General features: G+C 40.3%; 1 protein-coding gene across 1 annotated transcript in view; it reads left to right on the top strand.

Annotated features, from left to right (window-relative positions):
- Positions 1 to 24,632, top strand: part of LOC124713710 (GATOR complex protein MIOS) — a 215,384-nt gene that overhangs the window by 164,907 nt on the left and 25,845 nt on the right. Inside the window, exon 13 of the mRNA XM_047242970.1 lies at positions 4,336 to 4,474. Coding sequence (XP_047098926.1) covers positions 4,336 to 4,474 — 139 coding nt within the window. The remainder of the gene's footprint in view (positions 1 to 4,335; positions 4,475 to 24,632) is intronic.

The following is a 24,632-nucleotide window of genomic DNA, read 5'->3' as shown; positions in this document are numbered from 1 at the left end:
TCGACCCCAATCTGTCACCACTTGACCCACTCCCAGTCTCCCTGGGACAACATTCATTTGGACTTTCTGGGTTCCTTTCTGGGCTCCTTGTGACCCATTGTCATGGGTGCTTACTACCCATATGTGGTCAGCATAGTGCTTGTAACAACAGATGCCATGGTTAAGATGATTATCTAGATTCTTGCCGTCGAAGGGCTTCCCCAAACCATTGTGTCAGCTTTTAAACAATTCATTACCTCAAATGACACTAAGCACCTATTTAGTGCGTAATTTCTCCCATCCTCCAGTGATGAAGCAGGGTGTAATGTGTGAACATTTAAACAGCAAATATTAAAAGCAGTCGGCACAATCAACACAACCACCACCAAAGGCAGCACTCATGATGTTCCTGAGCACATACGGAACCACTCCTATCCATGACTGTAGCCTGGCAGAGCTCCTTCATTTGAGGCAACCGCAAGTCTCCTCCATTGCTAGCCCCACAGCCCCGCAAACCCCAGATTCAGCATGCTAGACAATTTCCTTTGGACTTGGCAGTATGGGCAGATTTGCATGTGATGGAAAATTTGTGAATGCTGGCCACCACATATGGGTGGCACCTTATGTCAATTGAGACCCAGAGGGATTTGGAGCATTGTCATACTAACCAACTCTGTCCACATATATCAACGGCACTTCCGCCTGTGGACCACCCTAACTTGGACAGCCCCCCTTCACCAGTCACACCACCACAGAGGTATAAGTTGCACTGCAGACCAGCAGTGGCAATTTCCATGGTCACAAGTGTGGAGGTTGAGGAGTTTTTCATGCTACCTCCACAACCACGACCTCCCAGCATGTTGCTGGATGCTCCTGGTTCCTCACACCAGCTAATGGACTTCAATGTCAGGACACCAACTATACCCCCAGTTCATCTCCCAAAACAATAGCCAGGACACAGCTGGCCATACATACCCATTTCAGGGGGGAGGGATCTAGTATCCTGGGTTGGCAAGTTTAAAGGCCTTCCAGAGAGTATAGAATCTGCCAAGCACACTAGACAGAGCTACTACTAACACAGCCATGCTCCTTACCCTGCTATAATACTGACCTCTTTCGCCAGCCAGTAAATGTTTGCTGGAGAACTCTTTAAAGTTCCACCATGTCGCGGCACTGCTTTCAGTGACGTGTTTGCCTTGCACTTGTGTTGCTAAACATAACACATCGTTGTTCTTGTTTTTTCACTCTGCTGTGTTTTGGTTACCCTATTTGGATTACTCATCAAACTTGTTTGTTTCTTGTACCATCTCCATATGTCCATTCTTTTAGTCATATTCTGTCAGCACTCAGTGATCCACCGTGACAGTTCCCTAGTGCTTGGCCCTCCTCTGGGGATTGCGGATTCTTTGAGCTTTGAGTTGATTCTGGTCTCGTCCAATTTCAGTCATGATGAAGGAAACTTTTTTTTTTAAGGGGATTACAAAGTTTATCAACCGCATGCCAACTTAATCATGTTACTGTCAGGATTTGCAAATTTTTGAAAAGAAAGGTCACATTCCCAGTACTCTTATGAATCTTGGCTAATTCCATTTACTGTAAATAGTGACAGAGAACCATACACTGGCAGGTGAATGACTCTAGGATTACTAGTCATGCTTCTGTAGCTCTCGTTTCCCTCTCTCGATGAAGTTCATCTGTGACTAATAATAGAAACCGTTCTGGATTTGAAGATTAATAGGTCAAGGTTAACAACAGCAGGCTGTAGTGAATTCTTACTTTTACTCCTACAGACTGTGTTGTTAACCAAAATGGGACACTGCTAGCCATACAGTACAGGAGGGAAGGTATGAGTTTTAGAGCTGTCTGAGGATTAATTGAACATTATGATAATGGAAATTTCTAAATGAAAATGGCAGATGGAAAATGAATTGCAAAAACCATCATCCAAAGGTGATTGTGGGTGACTCTTAACCCATTTGCCTGTGGTGATGGGTATAGCCATTGTAGCAGCTCTATGTATTGTGGTACAATGATGGCTACACCTGTCAATGTGCTGTAGGGGTAACATATGACTCTTCTGTAGCTCTGTGCTTTCCGTAATAATTCTGAGCCATACCGCTAGATGGCACTTGTATGCTTATGAAACTGGATCCACAGCACTAGATGGGACTAGTTGTGTGTTTGTGCAACTGAAGCAATAATTCACACGTTGACTGTGAATTATGACCTCAGTGAGTGACAGAGTGCTTGGTCCCTATAAAGCAGCAGCTATGAAAATTCTGTGTGTTTTGGAAAATAGTTATATTAGTGGTGCAAGCAGCAGTGAAGACAATGACATTGCAAATGAGACATCAAGAAGTAGCATTTTGGAGGATGAGGAAATTGTAAGTAACAACAAAGTGTGACATCACATAAAATGTGTGCTGATGTGACAACAGAGTGTTCCACTGTCTCTTCAAAGTCAGCTCATTGGGACTGGGACAATGAAGCTAATGTTCCTGTAAGTGGCAGTTGCACTGTAACATCTGAAATAGAAGGAAGCAATAGTTTGCAGTGTCCCGGACAAAATCCAACAGAACTTCAAGTCATAAATAGGTTCCTAACAAAAACATTTTTTGAGGACATTGTGAGAGAAACTAACTCTTACGCGGCAAAAACACAGGCTACTAATTCAAGCAGTGACAACACATGCTGGTTTCCTGTAACAGCTGACGAACTGAAGGCCCACTTTGCTCTCTACATCCTCATGTCACAGACATGAATACCTTCAGTACAAGACAGTTGGTCACAAAGAAAAATAATTGAGACGCCAATATTTGGTAAAACAATGCCACCGATAAGATTCAGTGCTCTCTCTAGGTATTTGCACTTTGCTACTGAACCACCAAAAACACAAGATGATAAACTGGTGAAAATAAGACCAAGCATTTAGCAACTGCTTGACAAATTTCAAAGAATGTATGTTCTTGGTAAAGATGTTAGCATCGATGAAAGCCTGATGAATTTTTGGGGCAGGCTTTCATATATTCAATATAATCCATCAAAGAGAGCCAAATTAGTTGTAAAAATATATAAAGTATGCTCTTCAGAAAAGGATACTGTTATAACTGAAGATATATACCGGAGAAGAGGAAGAAGATTGTGGTCAAACTGTGTGAGACACTGTTTAAAGAGTGGAGAACTCTTTACATGGACAACTGGTACATCTCTCCCAACTTGGTTAGGAACTTACTAGGTAGGAGAACACATGCTGTTGAGACAGTAAGACAAAGAAGAAAAAAATATGCCACCCATATTCAGTGGAACCAAACTGAGGAAAGGAGGACTAATATTCATGTCATGAAACAATATGCTTGCTGTGAAATGGTCAGACAAAAGAGACGCTCACTTCCTGTCGACACTTCATGATATACCAGAGTATGTGGGGGTACATAAATGTGGAAAAAATTCCTAAGACTTAAGTTTTATCAATTACAGCCAATGAATGGGAGTGTTGACATACACAGCCAGTGTCTTTCCTCATACCCACTTATGAGACAGTATGTCAAGCAATGTAAGAAGATAGATTTTTATCTCCTAGACATAGCACTGCTAAATGCTAGTGTGATTTACCACATATGAACCCAGTGCCTAAGAGGACGATGACAAAGTTCTGGCTCAGTGCTGCAGAGCAGCTCTTAAGCAGCACAACTCTCCCAGTCCACACTTGTAAGGGATGACTAATGCAGAAAATCCACTAAGGCTTCAGTAGAAGCTGGGGACATTTTCCAGCAACAATGGTGTCATCTGAGAAGAAAAGTGCTCCCTCCAGAAGATGCAAAATTTTTTATGATTGAAGACATCGTGAGAAAACTTGTTTTAAATTTAATGTAGGTAAAGTTGCCCTTCATGTGGACAAATGTTTCATGATATACCATACACAACTAAACTATGTCTTGGTATGATGATGTAAGTTGCTAAAAAAAGTATATTTCTTCATATTTTATAAATAATTGTGTATGTGTGAAAAATTAAAACTACACAGCAGAAATAATTGTATTCCAATGACAAATCTGTTCTCAAAAATTCTACGTGTATGGTTTAAGGGGACTCTAAATCAGAAAATCATTCTGTTTTTTGTACTATCTTTGTCTCCCAGTCATTCAGCTGAAAGTGAATCACTATCTGCTGTCATTTTCTGAGTGTGGGGTTAGTGAAAGCCAATAATAGCCACACATAAGACTGTTACTAGTGTAATTATTGTGAAAACTAAATTAATTCATGCAAAACATTATTTTCAGTAATGTTCACATTTTCAAATGTTTCTTTAAGGATTTGTGGACAATACATGTTACATAGAATGTAATTATTTTTCAGGTTCAAGTGGTGAAATCATTCAAATTATGCAAAATTATGTTAATAACACTGGAGATGTTCAGAGTGTGAGCCTTTTAGCCATACAGACCTTCACTCAAGAACTCCTGGATAACGACACTACACAGTCATGGATTGAAAGGTTAGTGAAATACTTCAAATCAACTTTAAATGAAGTAAATATGGGAAATTAGGTTTCACAGTCTTTCTTCAACATACAGAATTGTTTTAAGAAACCTTAGAGCACAAAAATTGCCAAAAAATGTTATGAAAGTTACAGTGTGTGATCATAGTTTTAAGTGCACACATTACTTTTTCTGTAGAGAGAATAATTGTCAGAAAAAATCAGCAGTCAAATAGCAATAGAAAACACTTTTTTTGAAGTAGATGGAAACACAAACAGTGATGATAATTTCACCTCTAAGGTCTAAACTTTTACTTGTGTTTTAAAAGGTAGAAGGAAACAAGGGTTACTTAGGGCTTAATTGCAAAGTCATTTAAGACAACAGCCAAAAGAAGACAGGGCTGTAAGTCACCGAAGTAAAGAATAAAATTATGAGCAACAAATGAGATACAAAAATCTAGAACTTATAAATTTTGGAGATAGGGGTTTCTGTCCCAAATAATACTGCTCTCGATGAGGAGGTGAGCATAGTCTTCCAAAATTCTGTTCCGGTGTTAGTCTCATGTTATGAACTTTTCCTCAGATGTGAGACTATATTGGTGCAGTACCCAGAAGTGCTGATAGATACCCTTAAAGTAATGAGTTATTTTATGGGGTGCAAATATGCGGTGCAAATATGCTGAGCAACTTACACCACAGACAACTTGGAGAATCAAAGTCTATTAACCATTGAGCTAAATGTACTATGAGTTACTGACTATTAACCAATGTTACTGACTGGAGACTATTGGGTTTCACTTGCACGTCATCAGTGTGGAAACTGGTTATATGGACCCCAGCTCCTGAAATTCAGAAGCATTCAGGTAGGTTGAAACTGCTATGAGCTCTGCCAAGGTAGAGTGAAACTCATTGGGCACCGGCAGCACCACATTTCAGTGTTTGGCTAGACAGATAATAATATGTACCTTAGGAAACCAACTGTCCTTTGAAATTTTATTTAGGCACAATAAATTGTAGAACTCAGTGATCTAAAGATAGATTAATGGAGTTAGAAGAGAAATTAAATTAGATCATATGAGATATGATAGGTTTAACAGAAGGGTAGGGTGGGGGGTAGAGAATTAAAATCAGGTCATGTGTTTTACTGCAGAAGAACAGTCATAGAAGCAATCTCAGAAAGTCTAACAAGACTTTTTTAAAAAATCAACAAAAGGTATTACATAGATATCATTAAAGCCCATGCATCAATGTGCTAACATTCTGATAAGAAGATAGAAGATCTTTACAAATAGTACCAAAATTGATAAATGATAGCAAGCTCACTACAATATTACAATGTGGGATTATAGTGCAAAAGCAGGACAAAAATGAAGGAGAGGTTCTATAGTTGGAAAAATGGATGCAGTATTGGGTATGACAGAGGTTGTGCACTTGTACGGTGCATGCAAATGTTGCTGGTATGGAGAAATTAAAAGAAATAAAAGTCTCAGATGGAACAAGGCAGTTAGTGAAATGAAGGCAAGAATCCATACATACTATAAAATTGCACGTACATTTGTGTATGTATGTATGTCCGTCCCATATGTCCTCCTAAACCACGATTTCAACCAAATTCCGTACACATATCACTTACTGTCTGGAAATCATTGCTGTTGGCTGCCTATCTACCTATCAAAGGAGTGGGGATGAAAAAGCAGAGTAGTCCTTGACATGTGAATACCCATAATTTAGTCGTTCAGTATTTGAGAATGAGAGTACTTATAGATGTGCAACAAGTTTTACACATAATTTCAAACCTTTGTGAAACTTTGTCTTGCCGACAACCTCCACAAAATGATGAAAGGAAAAAAGTTTGTTGCGTGTGACATTTTCACTGTTTATGCAGTAAAATTGATGTTTTATTTATATTCACAACACTTTTTCTGACAGTAGCCAGATATACCACTGGATGCACCTACAAAGTTAAATCATTGTACATAAAATAGTTCTGGAAATACAATGTCATAAACATTGAGCTACATGAAAATGCAACTTCCGGGCAAAATTCACTAGAGATGTGGGTGAAATATGTGTACAAATAAATGTGAAATATGTTAAAGATTTGTGTATTTGGACAAAGCCATGGATGAATATCTCATCCTAAACCCCTAGAATGATTCAACAAAATTTGCTGCACATATTAGTTACAACCTGCAAAGAAATACTGTGGGAGCAAAAACCACCAATCTCCTATTGGGGTGAGCATGATAACTTGGATGGAGAATGGGGAAAGGGGATAGGAGGAGATTGGCACAGATTGTGGAAGGGGGGAGGATATGGGCAGATAGGGGAGGGGGAAATGTACAGGAAAAAAAAGGAAAGAGAAGAAGATGGACAGAGACAGGGGTAGGAAGAGAGAAGCAGAGAGAGTTGAGAGGAGATGATGAACAGTGTGTTGGGGTGGAAGAGGTGGACAGAGAGAGAAGGTGAAGGTGGAAATGGATTAATAGAAGATTGGAATAAACACAGATGTGCAGAACACTGGGTGCCCAGATAGTGATAGAATGAACTGATCTAAACAAATCTATCTGTGAATGTCTTTGAGAGGAAGCACAAAGGTATAATTAAAATTTGGTGTGAGGAACAGTCAAACACAATAAAAGTATGAAGTAAAGAAAACAGAAATTTATTTTTAGTAGACAGTACTTTTCATCAGTTAAGGTGAGAGAAAATTATACAGACTTTCCAAGGTTTCTGTAAATGTTTGTACAATTCAAGAGATTTACCAGAAAAACAGACACACATAATAATGAGAGTCTGTAACTGAAAGCAGATGAGCTGTGCAAAATCACTCAAGGTATTGAGAAAGGAAGGGTACCAGTGAATCATGGTGTTTTAATAGAAATTATTAAACCTGCAGTAATAGTTATAGAAGAGAACTTAAAAAATTATTGACAGAATTTTTGAAAGAAAACTATTCCTCAAAACTGGAACAACAGTATAATTACTTCCCTTGGCAGGAAAGGAGATAAAAAAGGCATAAAAAAGCTGGCTTCCCTCTGTGATGTACAAGTTACTCAGTAAAATTATTGCCAGTCATGTAAGGAAAAGGTCATTTTAGTAGGGAAAAGAAACAGAAAAATGGCAAGGAAACAATTTGGCTGTAGAAGTTGATATAGCACAATGGAAAGAATACTTTTGACTCGGGTGCAACAAAATGTGTACTGACAGGCTGTCAGAAATAGGGCATTGATTGGACCACTGTTAGAGTTCTGCTAATGCTATAGACATCATCATCGGGATAGTGAGAAATTTGTATCTAAATGATGACTGAGGCAAGGAGGTTTCGCATAACCAGAACTGTTTTCTGCAGTAATAGATAAAGGCATCAGATCCTTAAACTGGAAAATGACGAAGGGATACATGTTAATGGTACATATCTGAGCCACTTTGTTTGCTGATGCTATTGTGCTGTTTACCTCTGTTTGAGATAGATTTCAGCATTGACTGGAAGATAATAAAGTTTCAGGTGAATAAGTTTTATACTCCCCCTGCAGCCCAAAAAAAAAAAAAAAAAAAAAAAAAAAAAAAAAAAAATCTAAAATTGCCACTTCAGACAAGATGCAGAACTGATTCCATTAACAGTGATGACAAGACAAAATCAAACAATGGAAACTTCAGGAAGGAATAGCAACAATGCAGGAAAAGATAGATTGCTACTTAGTGCAAAGATGACACATTCAGTTGCTGACAGGCACAATAAAAAGACGCTTACACAAAAGCTTTCGGTCACAGCCTTTGTCAGAAAAAGAGAAACACACACCATACATTCACACAAGCAAGCACATCTCACACACATGGCCACAAACTCCAGCAGCTTGGTGTAGAGTGAAACTATCATGTGGGATGGAAGCAGTACTCTAAAGGGCGTGGGGGACTGGAAGGGATAGCAGTGTACAGGTGGGGGAGAAAGGATTGCTGTCTGGTGGAGTATGCGGGGACTAGGATGCCAGTAGGAGCAGCATCAGGAGGCTGTGGGGCAGAGAGATGGGGAAAACTGAGCAAGAATGGTGAGGAATGGGAAAGATAAACAGGTGCATTGGCAGAGAGTGGCAAAAAAAAAATGTGTGGGAGATGAGAATGGGGAGGAGGTGTTAAGACAGAGTGTGTGAAAACTGTGGGGACAGTATGTTGACTGAGGCTGGAATAATTACTGGACTGGAGAATGTGTTGTAAGGATAACTCCCATTTGTGGATTTCAGAAAAGCTGGTGGTGGAGGGGGGATCAAGATGGCTTGAGTAGTGAAGCAGCCATTGAAATCAAGCATGTTATGTTACAGTTCATGTTGTGTCACAGGGTGGACTGCTTTGCTATTGGCCACAGTTTAGCAGTGGCTGTTCATCCTGATGGACAGTTGGTTAGTAATTGTACCAATGTAAAAAGCTATGCAATGATTGCAGCAGAGCTGGTAAATGACTTTGACTGCTTTCATATGTGACCCAGACCCGTGAAGGACTTGTGACAGGACTGGCATAGGAAGTGCTGGGTTGGTGGATTTGGCAGGTCTAACACCTGGGTCTTGAACGGGGATGTGATCTTTGTGACAGGGGCTTGGGATTGATAGACTAGGATGTTATTTACGTTGGCTGGGTGATGGAACACCAGTTTAGGAGGGATGGGAAGGATCTCGGGTGCGATGGTCTTCATCTCAGGGCATGATGATAGGTAGTCAAAGCTGGAGCAAAGGATGTGGTTCAGTTGTTCCAGTCTGGATGGTATTGGGGCAAAGGGAGCACACCTTTGCGACTGACTCTTGGGGGTGCTGTGAGGATTTGGGGTGTGAGGGAAAATGATACGAGAGATTTATTTGCAGATTAGTTCTGGGGGATTGTACCTGTCTTTGAAGGTGTTAGTGAGACCCTCAACATACAGGGCAATGGGGTTCTTGTCATTACCCATGGGCAGCTAGGCTGTATGGGAGGGATTTTTTGTTGTGAAATAGATAACAGCTGTTGAAATGCAGGAACTGTTGGTGATTGGTTTAATATGGACAGTGGTGCAGATGGAGCCTTCAGAGAGGAGGAGGTCACTGTCTAGGAAGGTAGCACGCTGTATTCAGAAGGATCAGGTGAAGTGGATGGGAGAGAAGGTGTTAAGGTTGTGAAGGAATGAAGAAATGGGTGTCTTGGCCCTGAGTCCAGATTATGAAGATGTCATCAGTGAATCTGAACCAGACTAAGGGTTTGGCATTTTGGGAGGCTAGGAAGTTCTCCTCTAGATGCCCCATAAACGGGCTGGCATGGGGGGGGGGGGGGGGGGGGTTGCTATGCGGGTGCCCATGGCTGTGCCACAGATTTGTTTGTATACCTTCCCTTCAGAGGAGAACTAGTTGTGGATTAGGATAAAGTTAGTATAGTGAATGAGATAGTGAGTTTAGAGTATGAAGGATGTTGGAAAAGGTAGTGTTCAACAATGGTAAGGCCATGGACATGAGGGAAGTTGATGTATAGGGAGGTGGCACCAACAGTGATGAGTAGAGACTCATGGGGTAAAGAGGTGGGGATGGTGGAGAGTCGGAGAAGGAAGTGTTTGGTACCCTTGACATGAGATGCTAATTACGGGCAATTTGTTCGAGGTGTTGGTCAATGAGGGCCGAAATCTTTTCAGTGGGACCACAATAACCAGCCACCAGAATTGTTGGGTTTGTGGTTTTTGGGGAGCATTTTGAGAATGGGTGTGTGGGGTGTTACAGAGGTGAGGAGGGAAATTGATTCATGGGAGATGTTCTGGGAAGAGCTTGAGGGTTTAAGCAGGAGTTGGATGTTGTGTTGAACTTCTGGGACAGGATTACTGTGGGAGTGTTTATAGGTGGAGGAGTGGCAATGTTTATAGGAGGAGTGGCAGAGGCCTGTCAGGTTGTTGCATACCAACCACATCCTTCACCGACTCTCCACCATCACCCACCTCTTTACCTCATGCACCCCTACTCGTAACTGTTGATACCACCTCCCTACACACCAACTTCCCTTCTGCCCATTGTCTTACCACTATTCAACACATAACTTTTCCAATGCCCTTCAGACTCCAAACCCACTACCTCATTCCTCATACACCTTATCAACTTTAACCTAACCCGCAACCACTTCTCCTTTGAAGGGAAGGTATACAGACAAATCCACGGGGAGCCACAGGGCACTTGCCTATGCCAACCTGTTTATGGGCCATCTAGAGGGGACCTTCCTAGCATCCAAATATGCCAAACCCTTAGTCTGATTCAGATTCATTTATGATATCTTCATGATCTGGGCTTGGGACCAAGACACCCTATCTTCATTCCTTCACAACCTCAACCACTTTCTCTCTCATCCACCTCACCTGATCTTCCTCAACTCAGCATGCCACCTTTGTAGACATTGACCTCCTCTCTTAAGGCTCCAGCCACACCACTGTCTATATTAAACTGACCAACCACCAAAAGTACCTGCATTTCGACAGCTGTCATCCCTTCCACAACAAAAGTTCCTCCCATACAACCTGGCCACCCAGGGACAATGAGAAGAAATTCCTTGCCCTGTATGCTGAGGGTCTTACCAAGGCCTTCATAGACAGGCACAATCCCCCAGACCTAATTTGCAAACAAATCTCTTGTGTCATTTTCCATCACACCCCAAATACTCGCACCACACCCAAGAACCAGCCACAAAGGAATGTCCCCTTCATCACCCAGTACCACTCTAGACTGGAACAACTGAACCACATCTTTCGCCAGGGCTTTTGTTACCTACCTGAGATCCTTCCCACTCCTCCTAAAGTGGTGTTCTGTTGTCCATCCAGACTCCACAACATCCTAGTCTGTTTCTATGCCACTCCCAATCCCAGACCCATGCCACGAGGATCATATCCCTGTTCAAGACCCAGTATTAAACCTTTCCAGTCCACCCACCCAGCACTTCCTATTCCAGTACTGATGCAAGTTTATCCTACCCCATCAGGGGCTGGGCCACCTGTGAGAGCACTCATGTCATTTATCTGCTCTGCTGCAATCATTGCACAGCTTTTTTGTATTGGTATAACAACAAAATGGTGGCAAGAGCAAAGTAGACCACTTATGGTACAATATGCAGCTGGACATAACATGCTTGATTTCAGTGGCTGCTTCTGTACCTGAGCCATCTGGTTCCTCACCTCTACCACCAGCTTTTCTGAACTGTGCAGATGAGAGTTATCCATTCAACACATTCTCTGCTCCAATACTTATTCTGTCCTCAACCTCTGGTAACATACTGTCCCCACTGCGTCCACCCAACAGTTTCCACCCTCTTCTGTGCTATCACCTCCTCGCCATTCTTGTGTCCTACCTCTTCTTTTGCTGCCCTCTGCTAACGCATCCACCCATCTTTTCCCATTCATCTCCTTTTTTGTTTCATTTTCCCCACCACCCTGCCCCGCAACTTCCTGGTGCTGCGACTGTTGGCATTCTAGTCCCTTCAGACTCTGCCAGAGAGCACTCCCCCCACCCCCACCCCCACCCCCACCCCCCTTCCACTTGTACATGCTGGTGTCCCTTCCTCTTTACTGGCCCCTCTAGATTGCTGTTACTGTGTCATATGATAGTTGCGTTCTGACCCGATCTGCCAGAGTTGGCAGTCATGTGTGCGTTATGTGTACTTGGTTGTGTGAATGAATGGTGTGTGTTTCTCTTTTCCCGATTTGCCAGAGTTGGCAGTCATGTGTGCGTTATGTGTACTTGGTTGTGTGAATGAATGGTGTGTGTTTCTCTTTTCCTTATGAAGGCTGTGGCCGAAAGCTCATGTGTAAGTGTCCTTTAATTGTGCCTGTCTGCAGGTTAACATGTCATCATTTTCCTACTTTGTTGATATAACAATACAAGAAGGAATAAAAGATTGTGTCACATGGAAATGGCAAAGATCAGACACACTAATAAAATATTGTCTACCTGCACACAGTCATAAGATAATTAGCACAAGGAGCCATGATACATGACCCTACCACTCTTGCTTGGTGATTTTAAAGACAGTTTATAATGGTCTACAATTAGCTTGGAACTTTTCTTTGACAAGTTCTTGTGCAAACATATGTGCCAGTTGATCTTCTGACTTGACACATGTTATAAGAATAGAACCATCATTTATCTTTTCATGAACATAATGAAACTGTATGCCTATGTGTTTCATCCTTCTGTGATGTCCATTACTTTTTAACAATAGCACTGCTCTCTAGTTGTCCTCGTAGAGTTAAGCTGGCTGTCCCATGTTGACACAGAGCTTCTGCAGGCATGTGAAAAGCCACAGTGCTTCAGCAGCTGCATTGTTTTTTTACAATATACTACACTTAAGTTGTAGATCTGGCAACACATTTTTGTCTGCGAGATCTCCAGGCAACAGATCCACTCATGCATCTTGGAGACTTTTCATTAATTTGTAGACTAAGATTGCATTATCATGAATGAAACCTTCAGGCTCTTCCATGACAATAACTTCTTGCAAATCACCATTGAGAAAGACAGTTTTTATATCAAGCTGCTTCATGTCCATATCGTAGATTTCAGCCAAAGCTAAAAGAATACAATTTTATTCATACCTAACTGCAGGTGAAAAAGTTTCTTCATAATCAAGTCTGATTTTCTAGGCATATCCTTTTGCATATAGTGTAGCTATACATAGGTCATATATGCCCTGGGACATTGGGGAAATCCAGGAAAAACTCAGGAATTTTTTCATCCGGGAGAAAGCTGGGGGGAAACCCGTGAGTTTTTAAGAATTCCGGGAATTTTTCATTGTTTTAGTTTTCAGTCAAATTTTTGTAATTTGATGGTTAAGATCTGACACTCCAGAATATTACAGTATCCCGCTACTGCAGAATTATACTGCAGCATTAAAAAAAATAAAAATAAAAAAAATAGAAAACAAAATAAAACTTAACTCGCAAAGGAAATGTGCCATTTACAACAAAACACAGTGCACACACACACACACACACACACACACACACACACACACACACACACACACACATGACCATCTGCCAGCAGCAAAATGTGTCAAGGGCTTTAGGGCAAAGACTATGCAATACTTTATAATAAACTGCTTCTGATGGGCACGACATCAAACCGTTTACATTAAGTTCGCTTGGGCAGTTGCCAGCTGGCTCACGTGCAGTTGAGCCACGTATGAGCAGTACCTTCTCCTGCTTCTGCCTGCTTGAGGTGTGGCTGTTGTCTATATCAGCAGTAGCAACAAGCAGCCATATGCTACAAGGAAAATTTTTTCTTACTGCCTGATTCGCACATGTGCAGAGCAGTCTCAGTTGGAGTGGGGAATGGGGTAGTCTCCACGTGACCTGTGTTTACGTGTAGTGAATTTGCTGATGATTCTTTTTTGTTTATAGCTCTCATGACAAATGAAAACAAATCAGATTTCTGTGTCTGGGAACTATCAAGTGAATTAAAATACATTTACATGATTACAGAAGGCTAAAATATGTAATTAATGTCAGCTTTCTTATTTCCATGGTTTTGGCAGTCAAACATTAATCACCTTGCAATTAATAGTGTGTCTTATCTTTGCCATTTCCAAGTGACTCACAATATTTTATTCCTTTGTGTACTTTTTGTCTTGTTGTATCAACAATGTAGGAAAAAGATGACAAGTTGGAGACAGGCACAATTAAAATACACTTACACATAAGCTTTCAGCCACAGCCTTCATCAGGAAAAGAGAAACACACACCATTCATTCACATAAGCAAGTACACATACTGCACACATATGAAGTCAGTTTGTTAGTTTGTCAGTTTGCTAAAGAAATTTGGTTGTATTAATCTTTTCCCGTGGGACAGTAAATTTATTTGAAGCAAAGTGTTTCATTCCACACTATTGGCTAATTTCAACTGTTCACATAATTTCAAGTGCACATTTTCTGCTTCAGGCACGTATGACATTATGCCATAATAAAGAATCAAACATTAGGTAATATAGTAGTGGTATTCCTAGAAAATTTACATCCTAAAAACCACACTGATAAGTTTAATATCAGGTTGGGACCTACTTCATTGTGAATCTGGACATACGGATGTGCACTTTAAGCCAAATTATGCACTTTAGTATGGTGGTTTATGAAATACTGATGCTCTTGGAGTTCCCTCTGATGACCCATGTCTTTTTTGACATAATGTAAGATCCCTTAATGCTTTATACATAATAACATATGGATTTCCTATGTCATCATAGTTGCGCACGCTCAGTAACACCTGTTTTCTGGCACTCTTTGGCAACTGCTGAAACAGACTTATTTCTAACAGGTAGCAGGAAAATATTGTGAATGGTGGTTTGAAAAGCATTACTACCAAAGTAAATTTCATTTTACGCAAAGTGAACTATGTTATATGTGAGAATGTGTGATGAATTTCTTAAAACACTGAGCGTTTGACTCTCATTTAAAACTCAACGCTTTGAGGACCAGCCACTTAGAAGGATTTTGAGCCCAGAAAACCAGGCATTTATGTCATTATTAAAATTTTCCTGGCATATTTGTTCGATGTATCTTAAAGTGTAACACACGCAAAAAAAAGACCTGTATTATAAGTGAAAGCTTAGCTTTTCTTGTAACTTATTAATCTTGGAGACCAATATTATATGTGAAAACTTAGTTGCCTTGTAGCTACACTATGTATATTAATTCAAACCATTACTTTTCCTATCTGTGTCTTCACACTGCTTAACAATGATGTTACTATTGTCTGACTACATCACTTGCCTTATGCTCTGAATATTTGCTGTCATCAGCTGGTGAGATCATGTGACATAAGCTACGGTTGGCAATCACAATCTCGATTTCAATGCTTCGGAAACTAATGTGCTATGTCTGGTGAAATTCGAATTTATACTTTTGTAATACGAAAATATGCAGCCTTGAACTATGAAAATATGCAGCGTTTATGTTGCTGACATCAAAGATCTTTCAAAAATGCGTCTTTTTCTTCTGAAGTCCTGGAAAGTTTTAAGCCGGTGTATAAAAACTTAACCACTCGAAGGGTTGATAAGTTTTACAGTTCCAAGGGAAAGTGTACTGTCACTTAACACGGAAAAACTATATTTTCACCCAGAAAAAACTGAATTTTTTTTTAACTGGGAACTCCAGAAAAAATCTGGGAATGTTTTTCCATTTCCACATATACACCATGTATGTACCTCATTATGTTACCATCTGCTCTACATTTGATTTTGCAAACCCTTTTAAAACTGAAAGTTTTGACGATCTGGAGGTACGTTGTGCAAGGCCCAGGTATTATTTATTGCCAATAAGGACGTTCCATCTTTCACTGCTTCGTACCAGTTCTCAGAGCCTTTGGATGTCATCGCCTCCAACAGTGGCTGCCGCACAAGCCACATAATTTTGTACATGAACTGGAGGGCAAAGTTTGTTGCAGTTTTTAAGATACATTCGAAGTTGAGTGACCTCAGAAGCACAGCATCCTTGATCTTACGTAACTACATCTCTGTTGTCTGTAGGTTTTTGAATTTCATCTTTAAAAAGAACTAATGAGGTGAATGACATCTTTCCATACACATCAGCATTGACAGATTCTCCTGGAGTACTGGCACAAGTTGGCAAATTTGATATAAATCCCTTCCTAAGCAGTTTTCCATATTGACATGATTAACTAAAGAATTTGTTTAAAACATTTGATTTCAAAATTTGGAATCAAACTACAGTCAGTCATTTTCTTCAAATTATCAAAGTTTATATGCCACAATGTCTTGTGTCATAACAGAGTTAAGCCAGCTGGTACACAATTTGACTGTTGAATGAAAACAACATTCTGTAACACTGATTTTCAGTTTTTACACCTATTGCCATTGGCCTTGCCATATTCCCCCTTCCAGATACAGTTTCTGGTTCATTCCTACGTGCGACAGACTTGCATAATGGATATGGACTTATAATGATCTCTTAGTTCAATAATGTTGTTGCCAGCCTCAAGTGGTTGCATAACACTGGAATCCATGCTTTCAGTGCTACCAGGGAATCCTCCTCCGCTTTGTAATCACATTTTTCTCAAATTAGTGGGCTGCAATTCCTTTTTGAAAATCAAAAGCTATAAGAAAAGTCCTGGACATAAAATGTGTGTTAAAACTTGTTGATTGCAACTGAGATTTTTTTTTTTTAAAGCATTAGAAGTTGTTGTTAGTTGACTATAGTCTCTCTGTTAATATCCCTAATTCCCTCACACATAAATTAAGTTTCATTTTTAGGCATCATGCCAGTTCTGTCAATTACTAGCTCAGCCTTTTAGATTTGGATTTGGATTGTTTGGGGGAGAACACCAGACACCGAGGTCATCGGTCTCATCGGTTTAGGGAAGGATGGGGAAGGAAGCCGACCATGCCCTTTCAAAGGAACCATCCCGGCATTTGCATGGAGCGATTTAGGGAAATCACGGAAAACCTAAATCAGGATGGCCGGATGGGGGATTGAACCGTCGTCGTCCCGAATGCAAGTCCAATGTGCTAGCCACTATGCCACCTCACTCGGTTCAGCCTTTTAGATGTAAAGTGAAGCGCACACTTGCCTTAACATTTCTTAAAGTCACTTCAAAATGTGTTTATACAACACAGTCAGCCGGCGAGTAATTTGTGAGTCACAAATGCCAGAACACATTTCTCCTTAAATAAAACAATGGAAAATCCAAGATGGTGTTTAATAATGTTATGAAAAGGGTAGTTGCTACTCACCAAATAGTGGAGATGCTGGGTCACAGGTAGGCACAACAAAAAGTCTGTCATGAAATAATATTTCAGCTAACAAGGTCTTACTCGATAACAGATGATAGACAGATACAGACCCGCATGCCCACACACACACACACACACACACACACACACACACACACACACACACACACACAGACGCAAATGCAGCTCATGCATGACCACTGTCTCTGGCAGTTGAAGTTGCATGAGTGTGTGTGTGTCCATAATATTGTTACTTTTCTCCATAAATGGTTATTAATACTCTTCAAAGTTCATCTTTACTATTTAGCTATGAATATCTACTTGGATTTATAAAATCAGGAATGTGTGAGCAGTATCTTTTATGGAAGTCTCATCAAAGTAGCAACTCTAAAACTCTGAGCATTGATTTTGTAGGAATGTATATTATTACTTGACAAAACATGAAATTCTTGTATATGGTTACTGGTGTTGAATCATTATTCCTCTCACATGTCACTGAAACCTTTCTGGCTAGACAAATATCCGAAACCATGTAACAGGTTACATACGTTACACAATAGCAAAACTCAGTATTCAGAGTTATTGTTTTATGCTTCGTGCTCATATCAACTCGCGTGTGTAAATGTCTGTATTTTGTGGAAGGTTTCGTAAGAGAATCTTTGCTTAATACTTCAAACTGTCCATTTGCCTTGTGAATATTAACTGTCAAAGTCTTTTGAAACTAAATAATAATTTTCTCATTATACCTACTCACTGCTTAAAATTTCTATGTTACTTCTCTTCATAACCATCTCCAATCACTGCTAGTCATAGGATGAAGCTTTCATACAGAGAAGAACGAAGAACTTTTTAATGATCTGCTGGCAAGCTCAGATGCAACAGTATTAACACCATTTTTACATTTCATTTTATTTCAAATGTAATCAAAGTGATAGCATGGCAGTGTCTCCCAACTTCAAAGGAGTTCTCTGGTCGCTGGTCAGACTGCAATATCACTCAACTGAATCTGACATAGTGATGCCTGTAGCTGGCTGGAACACATTGTCATCTCTCATGATTTATGTGAAACAAATAAAGCACATACACAAAATCAGTAAAAAACCTGCAATAATATGAACAGTGTAATTACAAAAACATATGTCAATACTTTGCTGGCATCACTCAGTGGAAATTTTAACTTAATAATTCATGAAAGTTTCATTTGTAAAAATTACATTTCCCAATGGCAAGCTGAGTGACTCCAGAATTAATTGATTTTACTTGATTACTAGGCTCTTCTTACAGTTGAGAGGATAACTCTTTGAGCCCAGGCATCAGAGTCATCTGTCTTTTAGCACTATGGACTCTCCAAACACACTTTCGTACAACTTAAACACATCTTAGCCGACGCCAACTCCAGGATGATGAAGATGGACAAGAAGATGTGGGTGCAGGACGGTAGGTCACCATTGCCCCAAGCTAGCTGCTGGAGAGGGCGCTCTCCAACATGCCGATCAAGGTCTCCATCACCTAGCCGCCGCAACCTGAAAAACTAAAGGGTGCAACCTTCCTTGGAGGTGAGGCCGCCGAAGAGAAAAATCCTCTACTGTCGATCACTACAAAAATGATAGGAAACTATGTTGATATCCTCATGGATGGCTGACCAGCTCAAGCTCTTGTGGACTCTGGAGCATCATATTCAGTCATTTCAGAGAAGTACCATCGCCAGTTGCAGAAAACTGTATTCATTGATAGCAAAACATCTCTGCTGAAGGTGGCTAATGGGAAATATGTAAAACCTACAGGAAGATGTACCATTCGTGTGGGTATCAGTGGCCATACACAGCCCTTAGAATTCATAGTCTTGCAAGAGTGTAGTCATGATGTCATTCTCGGATGGGGCTTTGTGAAAGTTTCTCTGGCAGTTATAGATGGTGGTCGCTCGAAGATTATGCTAGACAAGATGAGATACTATGGTCAGGAAGAAGGATAGCAGTTGGCACTTTTGTGTTGATTACAGGAAGCCTAATAAGATAACTAAAAAGCACGTTTACCCTCTTCCATGAATTGATGATACACTGGATTGTCTGAAGGGGACTAAGTTTTTCCCAACCATGGACATGTACTCAGGATATTGGCAAATCGAAGTAGATGAGGCTGATCATGAGAAAACTGCCTTCATCACGCCTGAGGGCCTGTATGAGTTTAAGGTAATGCCATTTGGTTTGTATAATGCACCAGCAACTTTTGAACGGATGATAATCTTCTAAGTCACCTGAAGTGGACGATGTGTCTTTGTTATTTAGATGACATTATAGTGTTCTCAGAGACATTTGATGAAAATATAAAAAGACTGAGGGCCATTCTTAAGTGTCTCCAACAAAGCGGACTGAAACTTAATCAAAGAAAGTGTATCTTTGGAGCAAAAGAAATCAAAATACTTGGACACCTTGTGTCAGACAAAGGTGTGCAGCTAGATCCAGATAAGTTGAGATCTGTAACGTAATTTCCTATTCTTAAAAGTATTAGAGATGTGAGAAGCTTCCTCAGATTATGTTCTTATTACCATTGTTTTATCAAAGACTTTTGTATCAAAACCAGGCCACTCCAAGAGCTGTTAAAAGCTGAAGCTAAATTTATCTGGGTTGTTGCTCAACAAAATTCTTTCGATGTGCTGTGAAAAGCTCTGATGACTGACCTTGTATTTGGCCTGTGTGATGAGAAAGCACCTACAGAACTGCACACACATGCCAGCACGTATGGGATCGGTGCTGTTCTGGTGCAAATTTCGGGTGGAAAAGAGAAGGTTACAGCCTGTGCTTCTACGACACTTACAAAAGCCGAGAGAAACTACTCAACTACAGAAAGAGAATGCCTTGCTGTGATCTGGGCTATGTGCAAATTTCAACGGTATCTCTGTGGAAGGCCATTCACAGTTGTTACAGACCATCATTCACTTTGTTTGTTGACAGGTCTTAAGGATGCAACAGGACAACTCGCCAGGTGGGCACTGCGTCTTCAAGAGTATGACATTACCATAGTGTACAAAAGTGGAAGAAAACACCAAGATGCCGACTGTCTCTCAAGGAACCCTATGCAAGACCATCAAGACTTTAATGAAGATAGTGACTGTCTCACTGCATTCCAGGATCTCTCTGCTGAGCAGAAGGAGGACACCAAGATATCTGAAATTATGCTTGCCTTAAATCAGCCAGAGGATGTGAAAGGACAATTTAAGGTAGTTAATGGATTACTTTGCTAGAAAAACTTGATCCATTTGGAAAGAGGTGGCTACCAGTGATTCCTTAACACATAAACTTAGATGTTCTACAAAAATTCCATGACACACCTGAAGCCAGACATTTAGGATTTATTAAGAAATACGATAGAATCCACAAGAGATTTTTCTAGCCAGGGTTATTTAGAAGTATCCCTCATATATGTCGCACTGTCGAGAGTGTCAGAGGAGAAAGACAGTTCCTCAGAAACCACCTGGCTGACTCATACCAATTTCACCAGCTGAAATGCCTTTCCAGCATGTTAGGATTGACCTCCTCGGACAGTAGATGGATTACTGTTTACACTGATTATCTGATACGTTATGCTATTACAAAAGCTGTGAAAACAGCCGAGGCATTTGAGGCAGCCAAATTCATCGTGGAAGACATTATATTAAAACCCGGTGCTCCAAGGTCATTAATTACAAATTGAGGGAAAGTTTTTCAATCGAATCTTGTGACAAAGATAATCCATCAGTGCAATGTTACTCATCACATGACGACTGCCTACCATGTGCAAACTAACGGGCTTACTGAACGTCTTAATAAGACCTCGGCCGACATGCAATCAGTGATCGTTAATGTTGAGCAGAGAAACTGGGATGAGGTGCTACCCTTCATGACGTTTGCCTACACCACTACCAAACACCACAGGATTTACGCCATTTTTCCTGGTGCATGGGCATGAGGCGACAACGACGATGGACCCTGTGTTTCCATTACATCGTGATGACGTGGTTGACGACTACATCAGCCAGATGTTAATCAGAGCTGAGAAAGCTCGGCAGTTAGTTCAGCTCCGCACACTGCAGGCTCAAGAAAACAATCACCGAAGGTCTGACGCGAGCCACCGCCCTGTTGTCTACCAGCCTGGTGACCTCGTCTGGATCTTTACTCCTGTTCGGAAGGTTGGTCTCTTTGAGAAGCTCCTTTGGACCTTATAAGATTGTAAAACAGTTGTCTGATGTTACTTATTAAGTTGAAGATTTCGACCCCGACACAAGATGAAGATCAGAGATACGGTCCACATCCTTCGCATGAAACCCTATAAGGATCCTGCAACCCAGGGTAACTTCGAAGCTCCAGCGACAGGCAATAAGCGGAAAGGTGATGAAGAGCATAGCATCAAAAGAAGTTCTAAGAAGATCACCTCCAAGGTGAGAATCAGTCATCAGGAGTCGAAGTATGCAGGACCGATGACTCGTTCCTGGACGCCAAGATGCTGTTCTCTTAAGGAGGAAGCAATGTCACAGAAGAAGCTGAGTAGCACCGTGGTGTAGTGGTTATGATACTAAACTATTGCATGGAGGGTTGTGAGTTCAAAACTCACCTGGACTGTACAATTTTAATTTATATATTCGGTTCAAGTACATTCTAGAAGTATCCACAAATGTCAAGAATCATTGTACTGGAATGTTCTGTAGCTGTTGTAGCTGTTTGTATACTGTATGTGTTCTGGCCAGAGGCAGTTCACTGTGCACTCTTGTATGTGCAAGTACTGAATAAACCTTCGTTAACTGAAGTTAGTGTTCATCACTCATCTAATTACACCTTTTTCTACGTGACGATATAATGTATCATATTACAGGTTAGGTAAGTAATAAAATTCTGTTTGACATCGAGATTTTATGTTCAAAGCCTTAAGGCTGCTTAGAACTGGTGCTTATGATCCATTTATGTATATAATATAGTATGTGGCTATTTGCATTCATTTTCAATTTATTCGCTATATATATTACTTCTGGTTCATGACTTGACCGAGAATAAATTCAAGATCTCATTAACTGCTTGCTTCTTCAGTCCACTATCATATACTTAAGACATACGTAGAAGTTATACAGTCAGTATATAATTATCTGAACTTAATCTAAACAGTTTCTTTTAATGAAATTTGTAATTGCTGTTTAGTGACTAGATTATCCTGGATACTGTATGACAGGCATTTCCAGTGATTATTTTGCTCCATCGACTTGCTGCTCTCTGGCAAACAATTACTGCTTCACTTCTTTTTGTTATGAAGTTTCATGAAATTATAATATTATATAATTCTCTCAGTTTGGTACATAAAGTTCAACGATCATGGAGTAAAAACTTCTACCTTATTACCCAATACCGGAGAGAAAATTTAATATATTGTCCATAACAAAAATGCATTTGTTATCATAACTATTATATCATGATTCTATGCCAGATAGCATTGTCTAACAGTTCAGTTGTTGTGAATAAGTACAGTTGTTTGATTCTTCATCTGTTCTTACATATCCCTTCATCATTTCTTTAAGAGCTTTTAAATGCATTTCTTTTTCAATATATGTATAAATAAAATTCATATTAACACTCACCTCGATCCTTTTGTCTTGTATAACTTTTTCCAATTTTGTCTTTTACAAGAGTCCCTGGTTTTACCTGCTGAATGCTTGTTCAGTTGTAATGAATAGGAAATTCTCCAATCTGAACCATTCTTATACGACGCTATCTGTGCCAATACATATTACTACCTGCCCTAAAGGAGCAGAATGCCTGAATGGCCTCACTGGTCTCTGTGTCCAGACAGCCCCAGGTACTACATACATGCATTATAGAACATATCCACTTCAAGTAGCAAGGGCTGTGACAAATATTGTATTAATTTGCAACTATTGTTCTCTTGTAGTGTGACGCACGTTTATTCACACAAGTACTCCAAAAAGAAACACTCAAGGTACATCTGCCTAATATATGTACACTACTTAGTTGCTCCCACTGCTCTCACACTGCTACTTACTTAATGATGGACATTATATTGCAAGGTTATTAGGTACTTAAGTACTCAGATTGTCATTTTGCTCAGTCTTCACAGCTATACTCTATGGACTTATGTTTCTTCCCTTATCACTTATGTATATCAGTTATTACAGTGTATTTTAGTTTACTTACACGTATGATACCCTGTTTTAGTTCATTTATCTAACTAATGAAAATAAAATCACTTATCCTTCATATCTATTTAGTATGGCATATGTACCACACACCTCCACTACTACGATAGTTTCTTACCTGTGATACATTATACAGGCCTTTATTAACCATAGATGTGGATTCCTGGAATGGCTAACATATCCCGTGGTCCTTGCAATAACTGGAAAACCTTTAGAGCTCTGGAAAGAAGTCTGTACCATGACTTTATTGCTCAATTGAAAACAAGGCCTCACTGTCGTCTCATTACATTCCTTAAATCAATTCTTTACACACAGAGCCAATATAGCTGTTACCAAGTCTAAAGATACCCCTCCTTTGAACCAATGTCTTTAGATAGATTAAAAAATCTAGTCACTAAGCAGCGACAGGAAAACAAACACATAAAAGCAGGTTGTACTTTTGCAAGCTTTTGGAGCCAGGGGCTCCTTGTTCTGGCAGAAGGGTTGCAGGGGAAGGAAGAGGGGTGGAGGAAAAAGGCTTCAGAGGTTTAGGAAAAGGGGTACATTTTGAAAAAACCCCAGAATCATGGGTCAAGGGAGACTTACCAGATGGAATGAGAAGGAAAGACTGATTGTTGGGGCCTGCACTGGACGAGATTTGAAAACCTGAGATCTTAAAGGTGGAAGACAGGGTAATATGTTAGACAGAGATTACTGCAAAAGCATTGTGCATGAGTTAATAAGAATGAAAAGCTAAGGGCATTGTTGTACCAGAGGTGGGAGGGGGGGGATGTCAAAATTAGACGAGTCAGAAAATGAAAGATGTAAATAACTAAAATGGAATGAAGAAAGGACTAGTTACTGTGAAGAAATGCTGAGATAGAAGAAATTAATGTAAATTAAGACAAGGTGGGTGATGAGAACCAAGGACATGTTGTAACACTAGTTTCCAGCTGCAGAGTTCTGGTGTTTGGGAGAAGAAACCAAATGCCATGTTTGGTGAAACAGGCACCAAGGTCACAAGTGTCATATTGTAGAGCATGCTCTGTCACAGGATATTGTGTGTTGCTGGTATACACCCTCTGCCTATGCCCATTGATCCTAACTGATAACTTAGTGGTGGTCATGCTGATGTAAAAGGCCAAATAGTGTTTACATAACAGCTAGTATATGATGTGTCATTTCGCAGGTGGCTCTCCCTTCGGTAGTATATGTTTTGCCATTTACAGGGCTGGTATAGGTGCTGGTAGGAGTGTGGGTAGGGCAACTCTTGCAGCGGGGATGGTCA

Source organism: Schistocerca piceifrons, chromosome 1 (assembly GCF_021461385.2).
Source record: "Schistocerca piceifrons isolate TAMUIC-IGC-003096 chromosome 1, iqSchPice1.1, whole genome shotgun sequence".
Lineage (NCBI taxonomy): Eukaryota > Metazoa > Arthropoda > Insecta > Orthoptera > Acrididae > Schistocerca > Schistocerca piceifrons.
Note: the sequence above shows the minus strand (reverse complement) of the source record. Positions and strands in the feature narration are given on the sequence as shown.